This window comes from Nuphar pumila, chromosome 10 (assembly GCF_984573655.1).
Source record: "Nuphar pumila chromosome 10, dmNupPumi1.hap1.1, whole genome shotgun sequence".
In the NCBI taxonomy this organism is placed as follows: domain Eukaryota; kingdom Viridiplantae; phylum Streptophyta; class Magnoliopsida; order Nymphaeales; family Nymphaeaceae; genus Nuphar; species Nuphar pumila.
This window is the reverse complement of record NC_143258.1, coordinates 80,213,630-80,234,884: the sequence shown is the minus strand read 5'-3', so window position 1 is coordinate 80,234,884 and position 21,255 is coordinate 80,213,630. Positions and strand designations below refer to the sequence as shown.

Below are 21,255 nucleotides of genomic sequence, written 5' to 3'. Positions count from 1 at the left end.
ATTAGCAAATCTGGTACGTTTCAGAGTCTAGCAATTCTTGCTTATTCAAATGTTTGAGTTCCTTTAACAAAAGGCACAAGTGCCAAATTATTCATCATTTAGCAGAAAAATACAGCTTATCTCATGGAGCAATATGGAACATCAATCTCCAGTTAACAAGATGAATCCATGTCCTGCAGGTATGTTTTCCATCACAACTAGCAAACAATGGAATATGGATATGGAGTAAAAATGCAGTATCTTTGATACAGTAAGTTAAAAATGATAGAAGCTGCTGAAAAACAATTGCTCGAGTTCAATCATGGTGGGCAATATTCGCAAGTGCAAAATTCTTAACAGTTCCATGCTCGAGTTCATGACTTACCTTGACTCTTCATTTTTCTGGCTTCCATCTTCCCTATATCCATAACAAATTAACAATACTGCGTCTGGAGGTGGAAGAATCGTAGGAATATTCTGTACAAAGTATGAAAAATAGAATCTTTCCATCCTATTCAAAACGGTGATTCACCTTTTTTTGTACCATTTTCAAATCCATAAAAATGAAAATTCTCTACCTAAAAAGGTGGGGAAGTGATGGTGAAATTTCCCTCGGCCGTTACCTCTCATGCTTTTCACAAGATATGAATATTCCATTTTTTTAAGAAAAATTGCAAAACCCCAGTTAATGGTCACTTTCAGCAAGTACCCTAAAGTTCAACTCAATTTCAGCATTAACTGTTGAGCATGATATTCTTCTCAATGTTTCTCCATCTTCCATACAACTAAAGAGCCTCTCCTCCTGAAATCACATGGCCTGAAATTAATTAGCGACTTCCCCATTAAGGCCATCGCCCCAAGGCTAGGGAACTCTTTACTCTGAATTTCAATTATAGACACCTTTGAGCATTCTGGCTCGCAGGTAACCTCTGCAGAGCCCATTTGCATGCCTCGGGCTTTGGGAGATCGCCACCTCTGGATCCAAGGATTAGACAAGATATCCCTACTTTCCTTGATTTGCTCAGCAGCTGATTTACTCCGTCTTGGCAAGGTCACCATCTCAACCAACTGCCGCTGCTGCTTCTGAATGTGTGCACTCGATAGCAGTTCAGAGTTTGAATTGGATCTACTGTAGTTCAGCACCTTGCTGAGAAGTTTAATCCTTTTATCTTCACAAGAAAGATCTCCAACGATTGATCTCTTGGTGCCAAAAGCCTTTAAATGGCTATGTTTGACACGTTTAACTGGTCTGCTGATTGGGTCTGATCCCAGATGGCTGAAATCTGATTGTGAAGTACCAGGTTGATCTACATGTCCAGGGTGGTCTTCTGCATCCAAACTGTTTGTTCTGGACGCACATATTTCTTTCTTGCTTTCAGATCCATCATCACCCGAACACAAGGGCAACACATCATTTATGCTAGGAATCTTGGTCTCCATAGTTCCACTTCCTGTTTCTTTGACTGATAGAGTCATCCTTTCCGAAGGTTCCCATGAAATCTCGGCTTTCAGACAGTCCTGTTGGTTTAGTAGAGATGGTCAGTAATATCATCAACTAATCATGTTAAATATTAATAATTATCTTAGCAGGACCACAACAAACAATAAAACTAGGCGATTTCTCAGCAGACAATAAGTGATTCCATTTTGAGGAATCCGATGCCACATCCCAATTCCAATTCACAAGTACTGCTTAACATTAGAGTTCAATTGAATATTCAACTTTTAACAACAGTTGTTGGATAATTACCACCTGCCCAATGAATAAGATTTTACAGAAATGAGGTATTTGAAAATAAAAATTGCAGCATTAGAGGGACAGAAAGAAGACTTCAATTTGTTGTCTGGCTATCGAACAACTGATATGGTATGCCTGTAAACTTCATTATCAATGCAAACACATGTCAACACCAGAAAAGATGTCATAGTTGCTGATCTGACAGTTTGATTTGAGGAAGAACATGCATACTGTAATGAAATAAGGAAAATAGTAAAACAATGCCACCAAGGGCTTACAAGATTGCAATCACAAAAATGTACAAGCACAATCCAATGCCTACTAAGGGCTTAACAAGATCACACTCACAATGTTTATAAGCACAAGTCCACTAAGACAACTCAAATAGCCAACAAGGGCAACCACAATAGTAAAAAATATAGATCTTTTATTGAGGAAATACTGAAGTAAAGAGCTTGAAAGAATAGGAAGGAACACCCCCTATATATACAACTCAAGGGAAGGAGAGGGACCATTGGGAGCTCCCAATGGAGTCGTTCGGAATGACTCTATGGTCATTTTGACCATAGTGGTTCTCCAAAATAACAGACAAATAAAAATACAAAACAACTACGCCTTCATCCCAAAAATAAAAATACAAAGAAAAAGAATATTAAACTATTAAAAAAATAGTTTATTATATGTGTAAAATGACTAAAATGCCCTTATAAGTCATTTACCTATATATATACACTTTCTCTCAAACTTACAGTGAAATAACTGAAAGTTTGTTATAAAATGAGGTGCAGGAAGAGCTTTGATGAAGAAATTCGCAAGCTGGTATTTTGTTTTTTATACGACAATGTAATATTTCCTCTCAAATATTCATCTCTGACATAATGACAATCTATCTCAATATGTTTGGTACACTCATGGAAGGTGCGATTGCTAAGCAATGTAGATTGCACTTTGTTATCACAATACAACTTCAAAGAAGTCGAGATGATTACACCCATATCTTTGAAAAGACTTTGCAACCATAGAAGTTCTATTGTTGTCGTAGCCATTGCCCGATATTCAGCTTCGGTTAAAAACAAGGATATCTTTTGTTGCTTCTTGCATCTACGCGAAATTAGAGAATCTCCTAAAAACACACAAAAGCCTATAGTTGAGATTCTATCATTGGGATTTCCTCCCAATCAGCATCAATATAAGCAAATAAATCCAAAGAGGAAGAAGATGATAGAAAAAACCTTTTTAGTGATGGTATTCTTGATATATCTGATAATTCTTAACACAACACTCATGTGTACAGTGGTTAGAGCATGTTAAAACTGACTGACAGAATGAATTGCATGAGCTATATCCTATATAACACTGACTCTTCTAACAGGGCACCACACTCGCACCCGCACCCGCACCCAGGCAGGTGCGACACTTGGATACAACTTCATTTATGTTAGGTGAAGTCAACAACATTGAGGTCTATTTGTATCCAAAAATAGATTCAGTTAACCCTAATCAAGTCCATTTTTATCTATATTATATATAAATACATAAATATACACACATACATGTAGTGTTAACTTAAAACTGTTAGAAATTATATATATACCCTCCCTGCACCTCGCACCCAAGTTTTTTTAAAGTGTCGCATCGCCACATCCGCACTTGCACCCGTAACTATGTGACATAGGCTATATCTGGTCTGGTGATGGATAAGTGAGTGTCCTGATCAACTGACAATAGGATGTAGGATCTTCAAGAAGAGTCTCATCTTCAAGCCTCAATTTAGCATTATTCACTTCTGGGGTTTCTACTTTCTTGTCATCTGAAATTCCAGACTTGGCGCAAATGTCAGCAACAAGCTTCATTTGAGACAAAATGTACCCTCTGGAAGAGTATGCAAACTGCAATACCTAGAAAATATCCCAAATATCCCAAGTCAAACATGTCAAAAATTTCTTTTAAAATATTTTTAATATCTCTAACTTCCTGTTTGTCACTCTCAGTGATTATCATATCATCTACATAAAGTAGAAGTATGACAATGTACTTTTAATAAAAAGAGCAGTGTCAGTATAACATTAATGAAAACCCAAAGAAGACATGACACTACTAAATCTATCATACCAGGCCATTAGAGCCTATTTAAGACAATACAAGGCCTTTTTTAGTTTAAAAATTTTACTATTTTTAATACCAACTCCTGGTGGGGGGTTCATATAAACTTCCTCACTTAATTCCTCGTTAAGAAAAACATTTTTAGCATTTTTTAATTGAAGCAACTATTATAAGGGTTCTAACACTAGTAATTCTAGCTATTGGGGCAAAGACTTCCTCGTAGTCAATCTCATATTCTTGAGAATATCCTTCTTGGTTTTAACCTTAAAAACCCATCTATATTCTACAACTTTCTTCTCCAAGGATAATGAAGCTACTTCCCAAGTATTAGCCTTTTAAGAGCATTTAATTCAACGTTCATTGCTTCAACTCAACGTTTTTAGCATCATTATAGTGTGATGGTTCATAGTAGGAATGTAAGGTTATTAAACATGCTCTATAATTTTGTGTCAAAATATCATACGATACAAACCTACTAGGTAGAATAAAAATCCAATTGGATCTTATAAGTGGAGTTACTTCTACAAGAGAATTATGTGTATATTTTTCTAAAGCACTTGAAGGATTTATTTGCTCTCGTTGAGTTACACTTGTATTGGTTTATCAACAATATCATTACTTGATGGTAATTCAACAATTTCAGCATCTAAGTGCTCATTATCATCACCATTCTTATTCAAAGAATCATTATTTGAAGAAACATCACAAGAGGTTAATTCTTATTGTGGTAAGAAATCAAATAAGAAGTTATAATTTACTTCATCTTTTTCCTTAGTTTTCTCAAGTCCATCTTCATTTTCTAAAAAGGTTACATCCTTAGAAACATAAAGTTTGTAACTCTTGAAGTCAAAACATCCATAGCCTTTTTGGTTTACAATATAACCCATAAAGGTACATTCAATAGCTTTGGGAGATAATTTATCTCTTTTATGTAAGAGAAGATAGCACTTGCAACAAAAAATCTTTAAACTTTTATAATTGAGAATTTGTTTAAAAAATGTTTTGTATGGAGAAACATTTTGTAGGGATGAAGAGGGCATTCTGTTTTTGGAATATTTTTAGAGATAAGTAGCATCCTAACGGTTTCTATAATATGTGTTTTATTTCGGCTAACCCATTTTGTTGAGAAATTCTTAGACAAATTTTTTTGTGACAATTTCTATTTTGTTTTAAATAATTTTGAAATTCATTGTATAAGTATTTCCCGCTTGAGTCGGATCTAAGGATAGACATATTGCTTTGAAATTGATTTTTAATAATCATGTGAAATTCTTTAAAATAAGAAAATACGTCGGATTTGAGATTAAGGAAGTAAATCCACACATATTTATTGAAATCATCAATAAATGTAACATAATATAAATAACCTCCTTTTGATATGACTGAGGAGAGCCCCCAAACATCGGAATGCACTAATTCAAAAGGTATTTTAGAAAAAATGTTATATTTGGAAATGGAATAGCTTTTATTTTTTTCAAAAATACAATTCTTGCAAATTAACTCTCACATTACAAAAATTTTCCCCAAAAGAGAAAAGATACATCTTTAAATAGCTTGGATGTTCAAGTTTCTTATGCCAAGTTTCAATGTCTTTATCTTAGACATAGTTACAAAATGATTTTGATGAGAGATTTAAAGATTCCATGAAGTAGAGATCTCCTCTCTTATCACTTTGCCCACTCCGCTTCTTGGACTGGAGATCCTACACGAAGCAACTCTTAGATGAGAAGAAGATTTCACATCCATGATCGAATATTTGAGAAACCGAAAAAAAAATTAAATTTAATTTTGAAACTCTACTTTTTGGAACACAAAAGTTTTGAGAAGAATCTAGGGTTCCAATACTTTTAATTTGCAAGGATTTTCTATCGACCGTGGAAACATAGAAACTTTTTGAATTAGTGCAAACATTAGATAGACTATTTTCATATGGAGTCGTATGAAAAAAAACTCCTGAGTCAAGAATCCAAGAACACATACCTGAAGGAGAAGAAGACGCTATCGCGCCCCCCGAAGTTGATGGAGATTTAAGTAGTTGTTGAAGTGCCTTCAATAGTTGGGTAAGAGAAAAAGTGTCCCCTTCTCTTCTAATTGACTCTTCTTTCTTTGGTGTAGTTTTATCAACGAAAGCTACTTTGCTTTTGTTATTAAGTTTGAGACAATTTGGCCTTATGTGTCCCGGTTCATAACAATGGTAACAAATGACATTTTTATACCCACCATTATAGTTATTTTGCCTCTCAAAGTGTGGAAGTTTGTAAGATTTAACATGATTGCCGGGTTTAAAGATGGCAAATACTTCATTTCTCCTTTTAACCATACCAAAACGAGTTTCTTCTTGGCAAACTTCAACAACCACATCTTCCAAAGGAAGTTACTTTTACGGAGGAGAGAAGATCTTACTTGCTCAAACTCGGGCCTAAGCCCATGTAAAAATTGAAAAAAAAAAAAATCTTTTTCCATTTATTCTCTTCATAGCTCCACATCTTCACTAGTAACCCATTCGGGTTCAACAAAAGCTAATTCGTCCCATAGTGGGCCAAGAGAGCTAAACTAATCACGATCACTCATTTTACCTTGTTTGATTGTCTGTATCTTATCTGGTAAGAAAAATTGTCTTGCAAGGTTTTTTTGGGTATACATAACTTTTGAAAAAAACAAGGTTCATTGGCTTTACGAAATTTGGCAATGTTAGCACATATCTTGAGCTCAACATTGTTCATAAACCATGCAACAATCTTGGCAATGATTACTTTCTCGGCCCATTACCTAAGTTTGATGGACTTGAATGACTTTCACACGTGCATCACCTTTTAAGGCTTTCTCTTGATCTCCTTCTCTTTTGATGAGCTTGATTTGTGATTCCATAATGATGCCCATGACATAACCCCAAAGTTTTTTTCCTTTAAGATTGTTATCCATAGTAGATGCCCACATCATGTATTTTGTGCCATTTAGCTTGAAAGAGAGATCGGTTTTTTGTTCATGCTCCAATCTTTACGTGATGGATAGTAAGAGAAAAGAGAAGAGGAAATAATGTGCAATAGCACATTTGAAGAAGTTTTTCCTCACTTTGAATCACTACGACTCAATCACTTTGAAGATGTTTTTCATCAATAACCCGATAGCTTTGATACCATATAACGAAATAATGGAAATAGTAAAACAATGGCACTAAGGGCTTACAAGATTGCAATCACAAAAATGTACAAGCACAACCCAATGCCTACTAAGTGAAAAAGTGTGTTTATTGTATTTTTTGGGTCTGGATATCATATCAGACCCAGGTCCATACTATGTATAGTCTTTATTTCATTCTGGGTCTGGATGTTATACCAGACCCGGACCTATATTATATACTAACACATATTAATACATGGTTCTAGGTCACGATTTCAAGCTGCAACCTCTATCCTTCTCTTTCTTTCTCTTCTCCTATGTCACAGGGATTCGGCTAGCAAGGTGCCGCACCCGCGTCGACGCGGGTGTGGTCAACCCGATCCTGGGTGCGTTGACCGTACCCAGGATCATTTAGGTTCATTTATTTTTTGGATTTTTTTTTTTAAAAAAAAAATTGCCCTATGAAATGGACTGCGAATTTTTTTTTTAAAAAAAATCTGCTGACAGCAGCTGTCAGCTCCTGACTTTTCAATGATGGTGGTAGCCTTGCTTGTGCTATCGTGCAGCTATATATATAAAAAAAATCTGCTGACAGCAGCTGTCAGCTGCTGACTTTTCAATGATGGTGGTAGCCTTGCTTGTGCTATCGTGCAACTGTATATAAAAAAAAAATCTGCTGTCAGCTCCTGACTTTTCAATGATGGTGGTAGCCTTGCTAGTGCTATCGTGCAGCTGTATATAAAATGAAATTTGAAAAAACCCGCCCCGACCCCCTTTATATATATATATATTACATTTTTGTCACTGCCGCACCCCCGCACCCGGGTTTTTTGGAAGCACCCGCACCCGCACCCATGTGACATAGCTCTTCTCACAAAACAGGTTCAGAAGGAAAATCTCACATGGTATCAAAGCAAAGATCCACCTAGGGTTTGAAGAGGGCTTCCAAAAGGTGCGACCACAGGTTTGAGATCTCTTCATCTCTCTCGTTTTTCTTCACTTTTGAATTTGTTCATCTCTCTTCATCTCTCTTTTCGTTTCTTTCATGGAGGATTCACATCTCACGTGAATCCCTAACATGAATCTCTAAATCATCACGTGAATCGTGAATCTCTTAAATATCCTACTTCTTATCCTTGTATTAAAAAAAAAATCACGTCTCACCTATGTCACATGGGTGCGGGGATTCGGCACTTCCAAAAAACCCGGGTGCGGGGTGCGGCAGGGGCAATATATATATATATATATATATATATATATATATATATATATATATATATATATATAAGGGGTCGGGGGGCGGGTTTTTTCAAATTTTACACGATAGCACAAGCAAGGCTACCACCATCATTGAAAAAAAGTCAGGAGCTGACAGCAACTGTCTGCTGCTGTCAGCAGATTGTCAGCAGATTTTTTTTTATATACAGCTGCACGATAGCACAAGCAAAGCTACCACCATCATTGAAAAGTCAGCAGCTGTCACAGCTGCTGTCAGTTTTTTTTTATATACAGCTGCACGATAGCACAAGCAAGGCTACCACCATCATTGAAAAGTCAAGAGCTGACAGCAGCTGTCAGCTCCTGACAGCAGCAGATTTTTTTTTTATATACAGCTGCATGATAGCACAAGCAAGGCTACCACCATCATTGAAAAGTCAGGAGCTGAGAGCTGTCAGCTCCTGACAGCAGCAGATTTTTTTTTTTATATACAGCTGCACGATAGCACAAGCAAGGCTACCACCATCATTGAAAAGTCAGGAGCTGACAGCAGCTGACAACTGCTGTCAGCAGATTTTTTAAAAAAAAAAAAATCGCAGGGGCAATTTTTTAAAAATAAAAATAAAAAAAAAGGACATAAATGATCCTGGGTGCGGTCAACGCACCCAGGATCGGATTGACCGCACCCGCGTCGAGTCGCGTCGACGCGGGTGCGGCACCCTGCTAGCCGAATCCCTGTGACATAGCGTCTCACGTGAATCCATTGTTTCACGTGAAACCCTAAAGTCAACCCATTTTCTTATTCGTCTAGTATATTCATATCTGATTGTGCTTTTGCACCAGATCTGGAGCACTTCTCCCCAGCGCGTCCTTCTGCCACTTGGACTGGAACATTCAGATCTGAGTGTGAAGTTGCATCAGATCTGAAATATCAAACTTTTGCTGTCCAGATTTGATATTTGACAGCAGAATTTTAATTTGTTTTCATTTCTATCAAGTGTCTCCACCTTTCAGCTTGTTTTCTTCTCGTTGTCACAACTGGTACTCACATACACAATTGGTACTCACATAACAATTGTCTGTCAACGTCATCCTCATGTTTTTCATCCAAATCTAAAAACGCAATTAGTTTCAACTTCTGTTCAACGTGTGAGAAATTCCTATTCCGTCAATCTCAAATTTTATAGAAAAGAGGAAGGAAAAATTCAGATCTGATCTCTCTTTGAATCTGACAGTCTCTAATCGCTAGTTTCTCGAAGGTTGCTCAGCTCCAAAAAGAAAAAAAGAAAAAAAAAGGGGCGACTCCTCTTTGGCAGTAGACTGGGCACTTCGTGAACACCCGAATATCCTTGTTCAATTCTTTTTCCTTCATGGATTCTCATTCTTCTCAATCGAGTCTTTCTTCAAGTTTCCTCAATCAACTTGTTTTCGAAAAGTTAATCACCTCAAACTTCTTGATTTGAAAGAGACAAATCATTCCTTTTATAAAGAGCCAAGGTCTCTTAGGTCACTTGGATAGAACCACCCCAGTCCCACTAGAATTTGTTGTGAGAGAAGAGAAAAATGATAAAGGGGCAAGCTCAATTGTGTATATCAAAAATGCAGAATATCTCAACTGAGAAAGAAAAGACCAATCAATAGTCGCATACATTACATCTACATTGTCTCAAGAGGTTCTTGTTGCAATTCCTGACAATTGTACAGCTCTGCAACTTTGGGAGAGATTGATTCAGACGTATTCACAAGTTTCACAGGTGAGGATGGTTTTTCTCAAGAAAAAATTTCAGCTGCTGAGAAAAGACTCCATGACCATCATGGAATATCTAAACAAGATAAAGACTATCAAAGACCAACTTGCAGTTATAGGATGTGCAGTGAGTGACAATGATATGGTGCAACAAACTCTGAGTGGATTGGAATCCGACTATAACATGATCGTCACTTCACTACTGTGCTTACCTGCCCTTCCTACTTTTGATGAGTTGCGAGCTAAATTAATTCAGTATGAAATGACTCTGAAGGGATTTTCTGAAGGAACCCACGCTCATGCAAATTCTCAAGAAGTTTTTGCCACAGGGGTGACTTATGGTCGAGGACAGGGGCGAGGTGGACAAGGGCGAAATGGACACGAAGGACGTGGTTTGCTTCCCACCCCAAATATGTTGACCCATGCTCAGAGACAAAGACTTATCCCCACTTGCTTTCTTTGTAACAAAAGAGGGCATATCAAGGCGAATTGTTGGCACAATCCTGAAAATAAAGGAAAGACTCCACAAACAGAACCAAAAAAGAAAGTTCAGCAATATCAGAGACAGTGGAGAGATTAGAGATTTGTTGATATCCGCCTTGTCAGAATTGAATTTAAAGCAGAATGATCAAGGAACCTGGTTCATTGACTCAGGAGCAGCAACTCACGTGACTGGTGATGCAGGTAAACTATATAAACCTATTCCTTATTTTGGCAAAAGTAAGATTGTCACCGGAGACGGATCCTACCATCCTATTTCTCATATTGAAAAATCTGTCATTCCCATGCCACATTCTACTCTTGAATTTTCTGATGTCTTTCATGCTCCCAACATCAAGAAAAATAGTCTTTATTTCTAAACTTGTTGATGATAATCATGCTTCAGTTGAATTTACTCCATTCTTTGTGCAGATCAAGGACCTTCGCACGAGGGAAACATTCGCGGAAGAAAAGAGACGAGACAATATGTATGTCTTTCAAGAAGCTCCATGTCATCCTGTCCGCCCAACTCACCTGGATTCGAAGTCTTCATTAGAGTTGTGTTCTTTGTCTACTGCAAATGTTTTTAGTATTTCTGAATGTAATAAGTCTTTCCTATGGCACAGTCGGTTAAGATATTGTGGGAGTCATTTTATTGAGAAACTTGTTTCTAATAATTTCATTCCAAAAAAAAGTCTCCATGTGGATGAGAAAAGTCAGAAGTGTTTCAGTTGTCTTTTATGCAAAAGTCATGTATTGCCATTTCACTCTGTTAATAAGAGAGCTTCAAAGCCTTTTGAGATAATATGTTCTGATGTATGGGGTCCTGCTCTAGTTGCCTCTGGATCTGGAAACAGATACTACTTAATTTTTGTTGATAGCTACTCCCGATACACTTGGATATACTTCATAAAAAATAAGTCGTAAGTTTTCATTTTATTTCAAAACTTTCTTTCCTTAGTAAAAAATCAATTCTTTGAGTTCATCCAATTCTTCCAATGTGATGGAGGTGGGGAGTTCTCATCTAGTGACTTTATTTCTTTCCTCCAAAACAATGGAATAAGAAGAAGGGTGTCCTGCCAACACACCACAACAAAATGGGATTGCTGAGCGAAAACACAAGCATATCGTCAAAAGTGCCATGAGCATGCTCCATGACAGTAATCTTCACATTAATTTGTGAACAGAAGCTTTTCATTCTGCGATACATGTGATAAATAGATAGACTATGGTTGTTTTGGAAGATAAGTCTCCTTATTACTGTTTTTTGGAGTTCATCCTAGTTATCATTATTTACGTGCCTTCGGATGTGTTTGTTATGTGCATATTGATCGGTCCCTGAGAAACAAGTTTTAGGACAAGGCTCAGAAGTGTAGATTTGTAGGATATGCAGACAACTACAAAGGATATAGGTGTTATGATCCTGCCAACGGACGCATCAGAATCTCAAGAAATGTTGTCTTTGATGAGCAAAATTTTGATCACAAAGCTAACACAACAGATATGTCCCCTAACACAACCAAAGTTTATTATCCTTGGCTGAATTCTGAACTTTTTGCTAATTCCAATGAAGTCTATTCTCCAGACTATATGCAACAAAAAGAAGAAATATTTGAGACTACTGGTACATCGGGATCACAAAATTGGGAAGAAGCACCATCATCGGTACCGGTCAGATACAAGGGTATTTCCTATACTAGACAGAGAATGACAGCTCCAAGCCTTCTAAATTGCACCCTAGCAGTTGATCCTACATCCTCTCATACTCTTGAGGTCAGAAGATCCAATCGCATGCGACATCCTATTGATAGATGGGTCAGCTACAACAACTTCTCCTTGGATTTTCAATTCTTTTTAACTGCCCTCAATAAGGAAGATGAACCTATTATGTACTATCAAGCAGCCACTTCTACCAAATTGGTAGAAGCCATGAATGATGAAATGCAAGCCTTACATGAATGTAGAACCTGGAAAATTGTTCCCAGACCACCTGACAAAAATGTTGTTGGATGCAAATGGGTCTACAAAATAAAGTATAAACCAGATGGAACCATTGAACGATACAAGGCAAGACTAATGGCAAAAGGGTTCACTCAAGAAGTAGGGCAAGACTATGATGAGACCTTCAGTCCAGTGGTGAGAATGGGAACGATTCAAATTATTCTTTCCTTGGTTGTCGAACATGGATAGAAGCTGAGTCAGCTTGATGTGAAAAATGCATTATTGCATGGGGATTTAAAGGAGGAAGTCTACATGGAACAACCCCCTGGATATCACGAGCAAAACTGTAAAACCCATGTATGCAGGCTAAAAAAAGCTATCTATGGCCTAAAACAAGTGTTTCGTTCTTGGTTTGACAGCTTCTCACTTGAGATTAAAAAGCATGGATTTTCACATTCTCTACTGAATCACTCATTATTCATTTTTAGAAGTCAGAATGTAATCACCCTATTATTAATTTATGTTGACGATATTGTCATCACATGAAACTCTGAAGCTTACATCAAAGAAGTAAAAAACCTATTAGGTCAGAGGTTCAAAATGAAAGATCTTGGTGCCTTGCGCTATTTTCTTGGTGTAGAAGTTGACAGCCAGACTCATGGCTTGACTCTCACTCAGCACAAGTATACCATGGATGTTCTCAGCAAGGCAGGTATGAAAGACTACAAGCCTCTAGGAACTCCAAGTGTGCTCCACCAAAAACTCAGTACTCATGATGGAGATCTGTGTGAAGACTCCACCAGGTATCGCAGTCTAATAGGGATGTTACAATATCTCACATTCACTCGTCCTGATATTGTTTATTCAGTCAATCAAGTGTCTCAGTTTATGCATGTACCACGTACTGGACATATGAAGGCGGTTAAGAGGATACTCAGATATCTGAAAGGGACCATTGGGGACGGGTTGATATATTCTCCATAGTCGTCTGGCAAGGATGTGTGTGAACTTATTGTATATTGTGATGCAGACTGGGCAGAGGATCCTGATGAACGAAGATCTACATCAGGATATTGTGTCTTTATTGGAAGAAACTTAGTCTCTCGGAGTAGTAGAAAACAAAAGGTTGTCGCTAAATCAAGCACTGAGGCTGAATATAGATCCATGACTGCCGTTATTGCCGAAGTCACACGGGTCAAGCATCTACTAACTGAAGTGGAAGAAACGATCTCTCGATCTACCTTGTTGTGTGACAATCAAAGTGCTCTCAACATGTCATTCAATCCAGTACATCACAGACGTGCTAAGCATATTGAGATCGACCAACATTTTGTGAGACAAAAAGTTGAAGAAAAAGAGATCGAGCCTGAGTTTGTTAATACTGAAAGATAAGTTGCAGACATATTTCCAAAGGGCTTGACAAAAGATCGTTTTTGGATGCTTAAAGGCAAGTTGTTCATTGAGGGGAGGTGAAAAAGTGTGTTTATTGTATTTTTTGAGTCTGGATATCATATCAAACCCGGGTCCATACTATGTATAGTCTTTATTTCATTTTGGGTCTGGATGTTATACCAGACCCGGACCCATATTGTATACTAACACATATTAATACATGGTTCTAGGTCACGATTTCAAGATTAAAATCATGATAGCCGCAACCTCTATCCTTCTCTTTCTTTCTCTTCTCACAAAATAGGTTCAGAGGAAAAATCTCACACTAAGGGCTTAACAAGATCACACTCACAATGTGTAAATGCACAAGTCCACTAAGGGATAACTCAAATAGCCAACAAGGGCAAACACAAGAGTAAAAAATGTATATCTTTTATTGAGGAAATGCTCAAGTAAAGAACTTGAAAGAATAGGAGGGAACACCCCCTATATATACAACTCAAGGAAAGGAGAGGGATCATTGGGAGCTCCCAATCGGACCGTTGGGAGTCCCAACGACTCTGGGCATTTTGACCATAGAGCCTCCAATGGTTCTCCAAAATAACAGAAAAAAAACTGTTAAAAAACAGTTTTATTATATGTATGTGAAATGACTAAAATGTCCCTATAGGGAATTTACCTATATAACTATATATGTATGTATATATAAATATATACATACATATATTTTAACACATGCATCCAAAATTAATCAGTTTACAAGATCTGCTCTCACTATCAAACAAAAATATATTGACAGAAACATGGTTCCATCTTCCACGTAAAGACTCTCTCTCTCTCATTTCTTTGCAAAGTTCATCAGGGTTTTCACAAGCTTGGCAGCATGATGGGAACCAGGAAGCTAGATTTGAAACCACGATAATGTCACCTGCTTATTTTGAATTAAAACGTATGCTAGTTATATATTATAATCAAATTATTGCTTGATTTGACTATGCAAAAATTATATAGGAAGAGATCCTAATATGATCAGAGATGGTTGTGGGACATTAACCAAATTAAAAAGCAAAATGCCATGTTTGAAGGTTTAATGGCTTCTTCAAAACCACCAACATCAACTTATAGATGATGTTTTTGTTGTTGTTGTTAATGTTGTAATTATTGTACATATTGTATCATAAGATACAGAAAAAAACATCTTAAAAATTGCAAAAAAATTTAAAAAACATAAAAAACATAAAAAACTAGAAAAACCATAAAATAAAATAGAAAAAATAATCAAATTCAAGCATTATGAACAAGTATCTTAGATATGATTTAAATCAAATACACATGTACTACTATAACATGCAAAACGATATTGTAACAAACTAACAACTAACAAAACAAAAGGTTTATTATTAAGAGTCGCATTAGATAACAAACAAAAGAGAAGTAAACAAACTATAACAATCATATAATTCAAAAATAAAATTTAAAACAGTTATAGAAAAAAAAGACCACAGAGAATAAACACATTAAGTAGTCAAACTACAGTATTAAGTAAACTTAATTATGAAATAAATTGAGCATGAATAAACATGTAACAATTTTTTTTATGACGAGAAACCTTCACCGAGAATCGGGTTACTTAATGGGACCGCCCCCTGTGAGGTAGACCTTGGGTGGGGTCACCGATACCCAAGCCCTTACAGAGCCCACTAGTTAAAGGCACCCACACACCTTATGGGAGTCAAACCTAGGATGAAGGGGTCAACACCTTCTCCCCAGGCCCAATGCCACTTGGGCAGCCCGGGCGGGTGTGAATAAATATGTGACTGACTGACAGTTATCAAATATGACATTATAACAATGTATCCATTACATGTAACAAGAGTCTGACATTAAACATTAAAAAGTAAAAAAAATAATGCCATTTCATAAGTATAATGCCTTTAATTAATTATTTTCACTAATTACAATAAGTTGAATAATGTGTGCTCTTCCATACTAAATACTTCTCTTCTTTACAATTTAAGACGAAATTTCTATTTTTTTGTTCTCCTAGCTTATGAAATAAGTGAAAAGGACTCTACTAAAGCCTTATTTATGTAAAAAGTTATCACTAAAAGTGAAAAAGGATCCAAAATAAATTACGTGAAAATTTTCAACAAAAAAAGTGAAAAAATAGCTGGATCATACCATACGGTCTGATACACTGTGTTTTCTGCTTTTTTTGGTAGAAAGGCGGGGCGGGGGGGGGGGGGGTATATCGTATCACATGGGCTAGCGGTACTATGATACACTATATTTATAGCATTGCTTCTTGTTGTTGTTGTTATGCATGAGACTGCAATTCACTCATCATCAGTCCAACTGTTTTACAGCATAAATCTTTCCAAATTATAGCACAAATAATTCCGCAGGATCTGAATCATACCTTATGGATTGTATTGGAGATTGGACCTGCAAAACATAAGACATGAACCTATTACAAAGCTTATAGAGAATAAGCACTGGATACTTCCCCAAACATCAAAGTTTTTAAAACAAAACTGTAAGAATACTAGGAGTCTAGGACATACCTTTATCACAGTTCCTGGACAGCACAATGTTTAAATCCAGTTGTTCTGTCTCGGCAGATGATTCACTCTGCACATTACTGGAGCTAGTTTTGGAATGAGCTAGACCTCCCATCTCTTCAGTACTAGCAGGCCTTTTTCTGCACAGAACATTTTTCTCTGAGATCAGTAGTGCAGGGGGTCGTTCAAAGGAAGCTTCAGAACTACCAGTACCAACACGAATCTCATTACTACCCCTAGATTTTGGAGAAGAAACTTGGTCTTGTTTAAAATCTGATTGCTCTTCTGCATTGTCATTTAAACTGTAACAAGAACCGTGCATGTCTTCATGCAGCAGATCGATCTTCGGAACTTTTATTGAAGACATGATCCTTGTGTCTTTCTTATCACGGTGATAAGATGGAGACAAACCAACCATTCCAAGGAAAGCATTCCGGTCGCTCTCTGCATCAACCAATGACCTTTGGATCAGTTGGTCTTCCTTTGAAAAGGTCACATCTGTCTTCTTTGTGAACAGAAAACGATGAGTAGTTTTTGAAATTTTTGAAGGTCCCCAAGGAACTCCCTCTACCTTATCAACAGTTGCACAAATCCTTAATGTCACCATATCACGGATAGAGCACGTAGGCATCTTATTTGAAGCAGTTCTGCCTGGTATTTCTACAAAATTGGCAGCCCCAGGTGTACATTCGCTGGTACCCTGTGAAAATTTCATACCAGAAAAGCTCTGTACAATCTTACTTTCACCTTCCATAAAGGTTGAAAGAAGAAAATTGCCAATAAAAGGCCGAGTGAATTTCTTCTCAGTATCATTACTTCCACCATCGGCTGTTTCCACCATGCACATTTTCTTTTCAGTATCAAGAAAAGTGAAACTGTGGTAGCAACATTGTTTATTATCACAGTAAGTTGAATGAGTATTAGTAATGTGTTCCTCATAGGTCTCTCTAGAGTTACCTTGCCTATTTTTGTCTTTGCTACATCTACACGACTGCAAACTTGACCGCTTAGATTCAAATGGTTCTAGTATTCCATGCATCGGACCATCTGAAGTCGATACAACAAACTTATCTCTGTCAAACTTTGAATTAAATAAATCATTGTTTTCATGGTTTAGTTTCAACACCTGATGGGGCTGATTTGCCAGATCTTCAAGTTGGTCATTACATGTTTTAGCAGCAAAGTCCACTTCTTGCCCAATACATTCTCTCACTGCCAAAGGCCATGGATTAGCATGACCTGCTGGAGTGTCACCAAAAGATGTTTCCTTTGCATGAGGTGAAGAAGATTCTCTAGGAGCAACTTCCAAAGAAGTAGGCTGCTGAGAATCCTTGAGTGTTTTATCAAATGAAAAGATAAGAGACGGAGTGGCAAATAGTCCAAAGTTTGCATGCGATGCAGAAGGGAAACACTGTGGAGACAGAATCGTCGATGTGCATATTTTCTGCTGATCACCAAAATCACAAGGCTGTCTGAAGGTTGGTAACTCATTCATTATCACTGGTTTAGTTGGTGAGGGAAGACTCAAGGTTTTAGGACCCCTCGTCACAAGCTCACATAATTTGTCCATGCTCTTAGTCCTGTTGGACTCAGTAATTACCCTTTCACCAGGCTGGAGAAGGCTCACCATTACCTCTACAAATTCCTGCCCATTTCTCTGTAAGTCATTTTCAGGACCATTGCTGACACTAAAATCTATTTCTGGACTTCCGGACTTACTATGATCTGATCCTTGAGGCAGATTCTCCTCAGAAGCTTGCTTTGCTCTTACGCTCGGAATTGGCAATTTTGAGTTACTCTGTGAAGCATGCTCTTTGCTTGATCGCCTCGAATGATAAATGGGTTCTCTAACATTTGCACTATCAGACTTGTGAACCAACACATTGTTGGATTCACAACTCTTTACAACACGGTCCATCATTAAAAAGAGGATTTTAAGCACCTTAATTTACATATGACAACAATTGGCTATTTCTTGGCTTCAGCAGTCCAGCATAGCACCCAAGCTATTTTCTGCTTCACCAAGAGGAAACCTGGATGTGGGTTACAGAGTTCACAAATTGTGGTTTCCAGATGAAGACCAGAGTTTTCACCAAAGAGATGAGGAAAATTACCTCGAATATCTTCCGACTTATCTCCCAATTGACAAAGTTCATGAAGGAGAAATGAGAACCAAAGGGGAAAACCTTATGCACTCTGGAAACCAAGCTACTTATCACCTAAATTGATGGCGCTTTATGAACACCCGCACAGTTAACAGCAAGCCCTGTAAATAAGCAAAGAAACTGAAAAAACAGACATCAAGAAAACTTGCAACATGAAAAGATCACCACAATTCTCAAGCTTAGCATTAAGGTTATGTTTGTGTGATACAGAAACAAGGAGGCTTCCACAGAAACGCACAGGGCCCCATGCGTTTCCGCAGGCCCCATTTTCTGCGTTAATGTTGTTGGCACAGACGGTCTTTCCACGGCATGTGTTGCCACGGAACACAAGCATATCCTAAATAGTACACTGGGAACAAGACAGTAAAAGAAGGGCTGAATCAAACATCCATGGAAGCACCAAACAATCATCAAACAAGAATAGAATAAGAAAACCCACAAAAAAGCAGTAAAATGAGGAGAGAAAATATCAGATGTGCACAGCAGATAATGCCACAACTGCAAGAAGCTAAAAGGAAACCAAGGCAACAGAGAACACGAATTCATCAGAGCTTAACCAGAGTGAACAATTAGATCTTAAGCACAACACGTAATGATTACATTAAGAATTTCTTCGAAAAAGAGGATTCAGAGAATTGGGTTTTTATTATTCCTTTCTGCCTTCTTCTTTTTTGCCCACTTCACTACTTGAAGGGTGTGTTTGGATTAAATTAGGTGGAATCTGAATCCAGTTCTTTCAAAATTCTCTTTTATCCTTTTTTTGGAAGAAGAGTTTTGATGGAATTGGATTCCAAAGAATCCAAACAAGCAGTAATGATAATCAATTTACAAAACCAATCGTATCATCGCCAAAGCAACGAAGAAAAGAAAAGTAACTAAAAGAGCTCGACATTTAAGTCCCATAGGAAATCGCTCATGATATCTAAATCTTCAGGGGAAATAAAATAAAAAGGACTAGAAGCTGACCAACCCAAGAGCTAAAAAAGGCATCCAGAAAAATCTGACGAAACCTAGAGAGGAATCCGCTCATCTGCTAGGGGCCACTCGCAAAGTCACCAAGTTGATGGGAAGTCAGGAATTCGAAACCTACAGGTATGCATCCATCCCTTGATGCGAAGCCAAGGATGGGTGCACTCCCTGGCGGGCAAAGGGGACCTGGGGTTTTACTTTTTAGGCCAGTGAACTCGGTGAGCGAGGCGATTTTCCCCGATCATGCAAAAGAAAGAAGCTTCTTTTTTTTCATGCCAAGCTGGGGCAGAACCCGCCGGTAAGGATCGAAGTCGAACAGGAGGTGCCCATTCGTTAAAGATATCGCGACACCACCGGTACAAAGGCATCAGGAAATAAGCAACGCATCCCTGTACGCCTGAAGAAGCCTCTCCGCATCACACTTTCTTGTTTCGTTTTCCCTTTCAAAGAGCACTTTTTCTATTTACTATTTTCCTTCCAAACCATTGATTCTATGCCTAAATTTTGGGAAAGACCTGTTCATAGAAAAAGCACACCATTTCCATTCGGTCGATCGAGAGAGAGAGAGAGAGAGAGAGAGAGAGAGAGAGAGAAATACCTCGACTAAGAGAAAAGAGAAGAGAAGAGCTTCCCTGGAAACCAAACACCCACAGTGCTACCGGAATTCAAAATCCCATCAGAGAAAAGAAAGTCACTGCATGGGAAACAAACAGAGATCGACTGGAATTCAACCAACACATTGCCGCCGCCTCTAAATACACGGAGGCAACACACACATAGGAAAGAAAGAGAGAGATGTCCGAGAGTCCGGATCGGGTGCACAAAATTTATGCATTAAGCAGCTGAGCTGATCGCCTTCCATCAGGCCTTGGGCCCCACAACTTCCTGTCCACAAGATAGAGGGTGATCAGGTGCGTAATGCACAAATATTTGTGCAATCATATTGCACCTGATCTCTTCACGACGTCCGACGTGCTGTTGCGAGATATTTTTCGCCCTTTTCTTCACTTTTCCCATTTAACACCCCTCAACTTTTGCCCGCTACCCTGACCTTTTTCCCTTTTCCACTTTCCACCCTTGCTCACAAATTTATTATTATTACTACTTATAACCACTTTACGTGATCTCCCTCTCTTTTCTGCACTAATTCCTTTTTCCACCCATCCTGTTTGGGGAATGTCAAACACAACCCCACAATTTGGCCAACACGTGAAATACTTTGTTTACTTAACTGATCCGCTTATAAGCTCAAGCTTCTCACGTTCATTGAGGACATGTTGGTGCAACATTCAAATGTGTGGTAGAAAAGAAAAGAATTTCGTCTAATGAAGGTTTCTAAAAAAAGTTTAGGACATGAAAATTGCAATTTATTGTTGCTTTGGATTTTTTTTGTGAAACCTATCTGCTCACAATTTATTACAAAGTCCTCTATTTTTCTTTTATTACGTCCAGCTCCTCCTTTTGCGGATCTTTTCCGCTTTAAAATACGCAGGCGATATTTCGTTTTATTCCGGAGGGCCCACCGAGAGGGATTCCCTTTCCCCACCCTCTCCTTGAAACCCGTGGGCTCACACCACCATTCGATGGGCCATGTACGGACAGGGAGAAGATGACGCAGAGTGCCCTGGGAGATATTTATCTGCAAGGTTGTTCCTACCGATTTCCAGGGGCATTTACGTCCGAATGAGTTCTAAGTCTTTCTTTTGGGGGGCAATTTGCAAACTGATAAGCTATTTACCAAAATGATTTCTTACCTTTCTGTTATTACATTTAGCCGCCTACATTTTAGGTCACTGACTTTCGTTCTTCATTTTTCTTGAATACCCCCACTAAGTTTATATT

At 37.9% G+C, this 21,255-nt stretch overlaps 1 protein-coding gene across 2 annotated transcripts; it reads right to left on the bottom strand.

The window, feature by feature from the left end:
* Positions 1–45: 45 nt before the first annotated feature.
* Positions 46–20,214, bottom strand: LOC149826989 (uncharacterized). 2 transcript variants are annotated; one of them, XM_090019096.1, is made up of 5 exons: positions 20,012–20,214; positions 18,394–18,564; positions 16,283–18,312; positions 16,138–16,163; positions 46–1,497 (listed from the first exon to the last, which is right to left on the bottom strand). In XM_090019096.1, the coding sequence occupies exons 3-5, from the start codon at positions 18,198–18,200 to the stop codon at positions 739–741; spliced, it is 2,703 nt and encodes a 900-aa protein (XP_089875222.1). In that variant the 5' UTR covers positions 18,201–18,312; positions 18,394–18,564; positions 20,012–20,214; the 3' UTR covers positions 46–738. The 2 variants fall into 2 exon arrangements, with proteins under 2 accessions (XP_089875222.1, XP_089875223.1); XM_090019097.1 differs by having other exon boundaries at positions 16,283–18,292.
* Between the last annotated feature and the right edge of the window lie 1,041 nt (positions 20,215–21,255).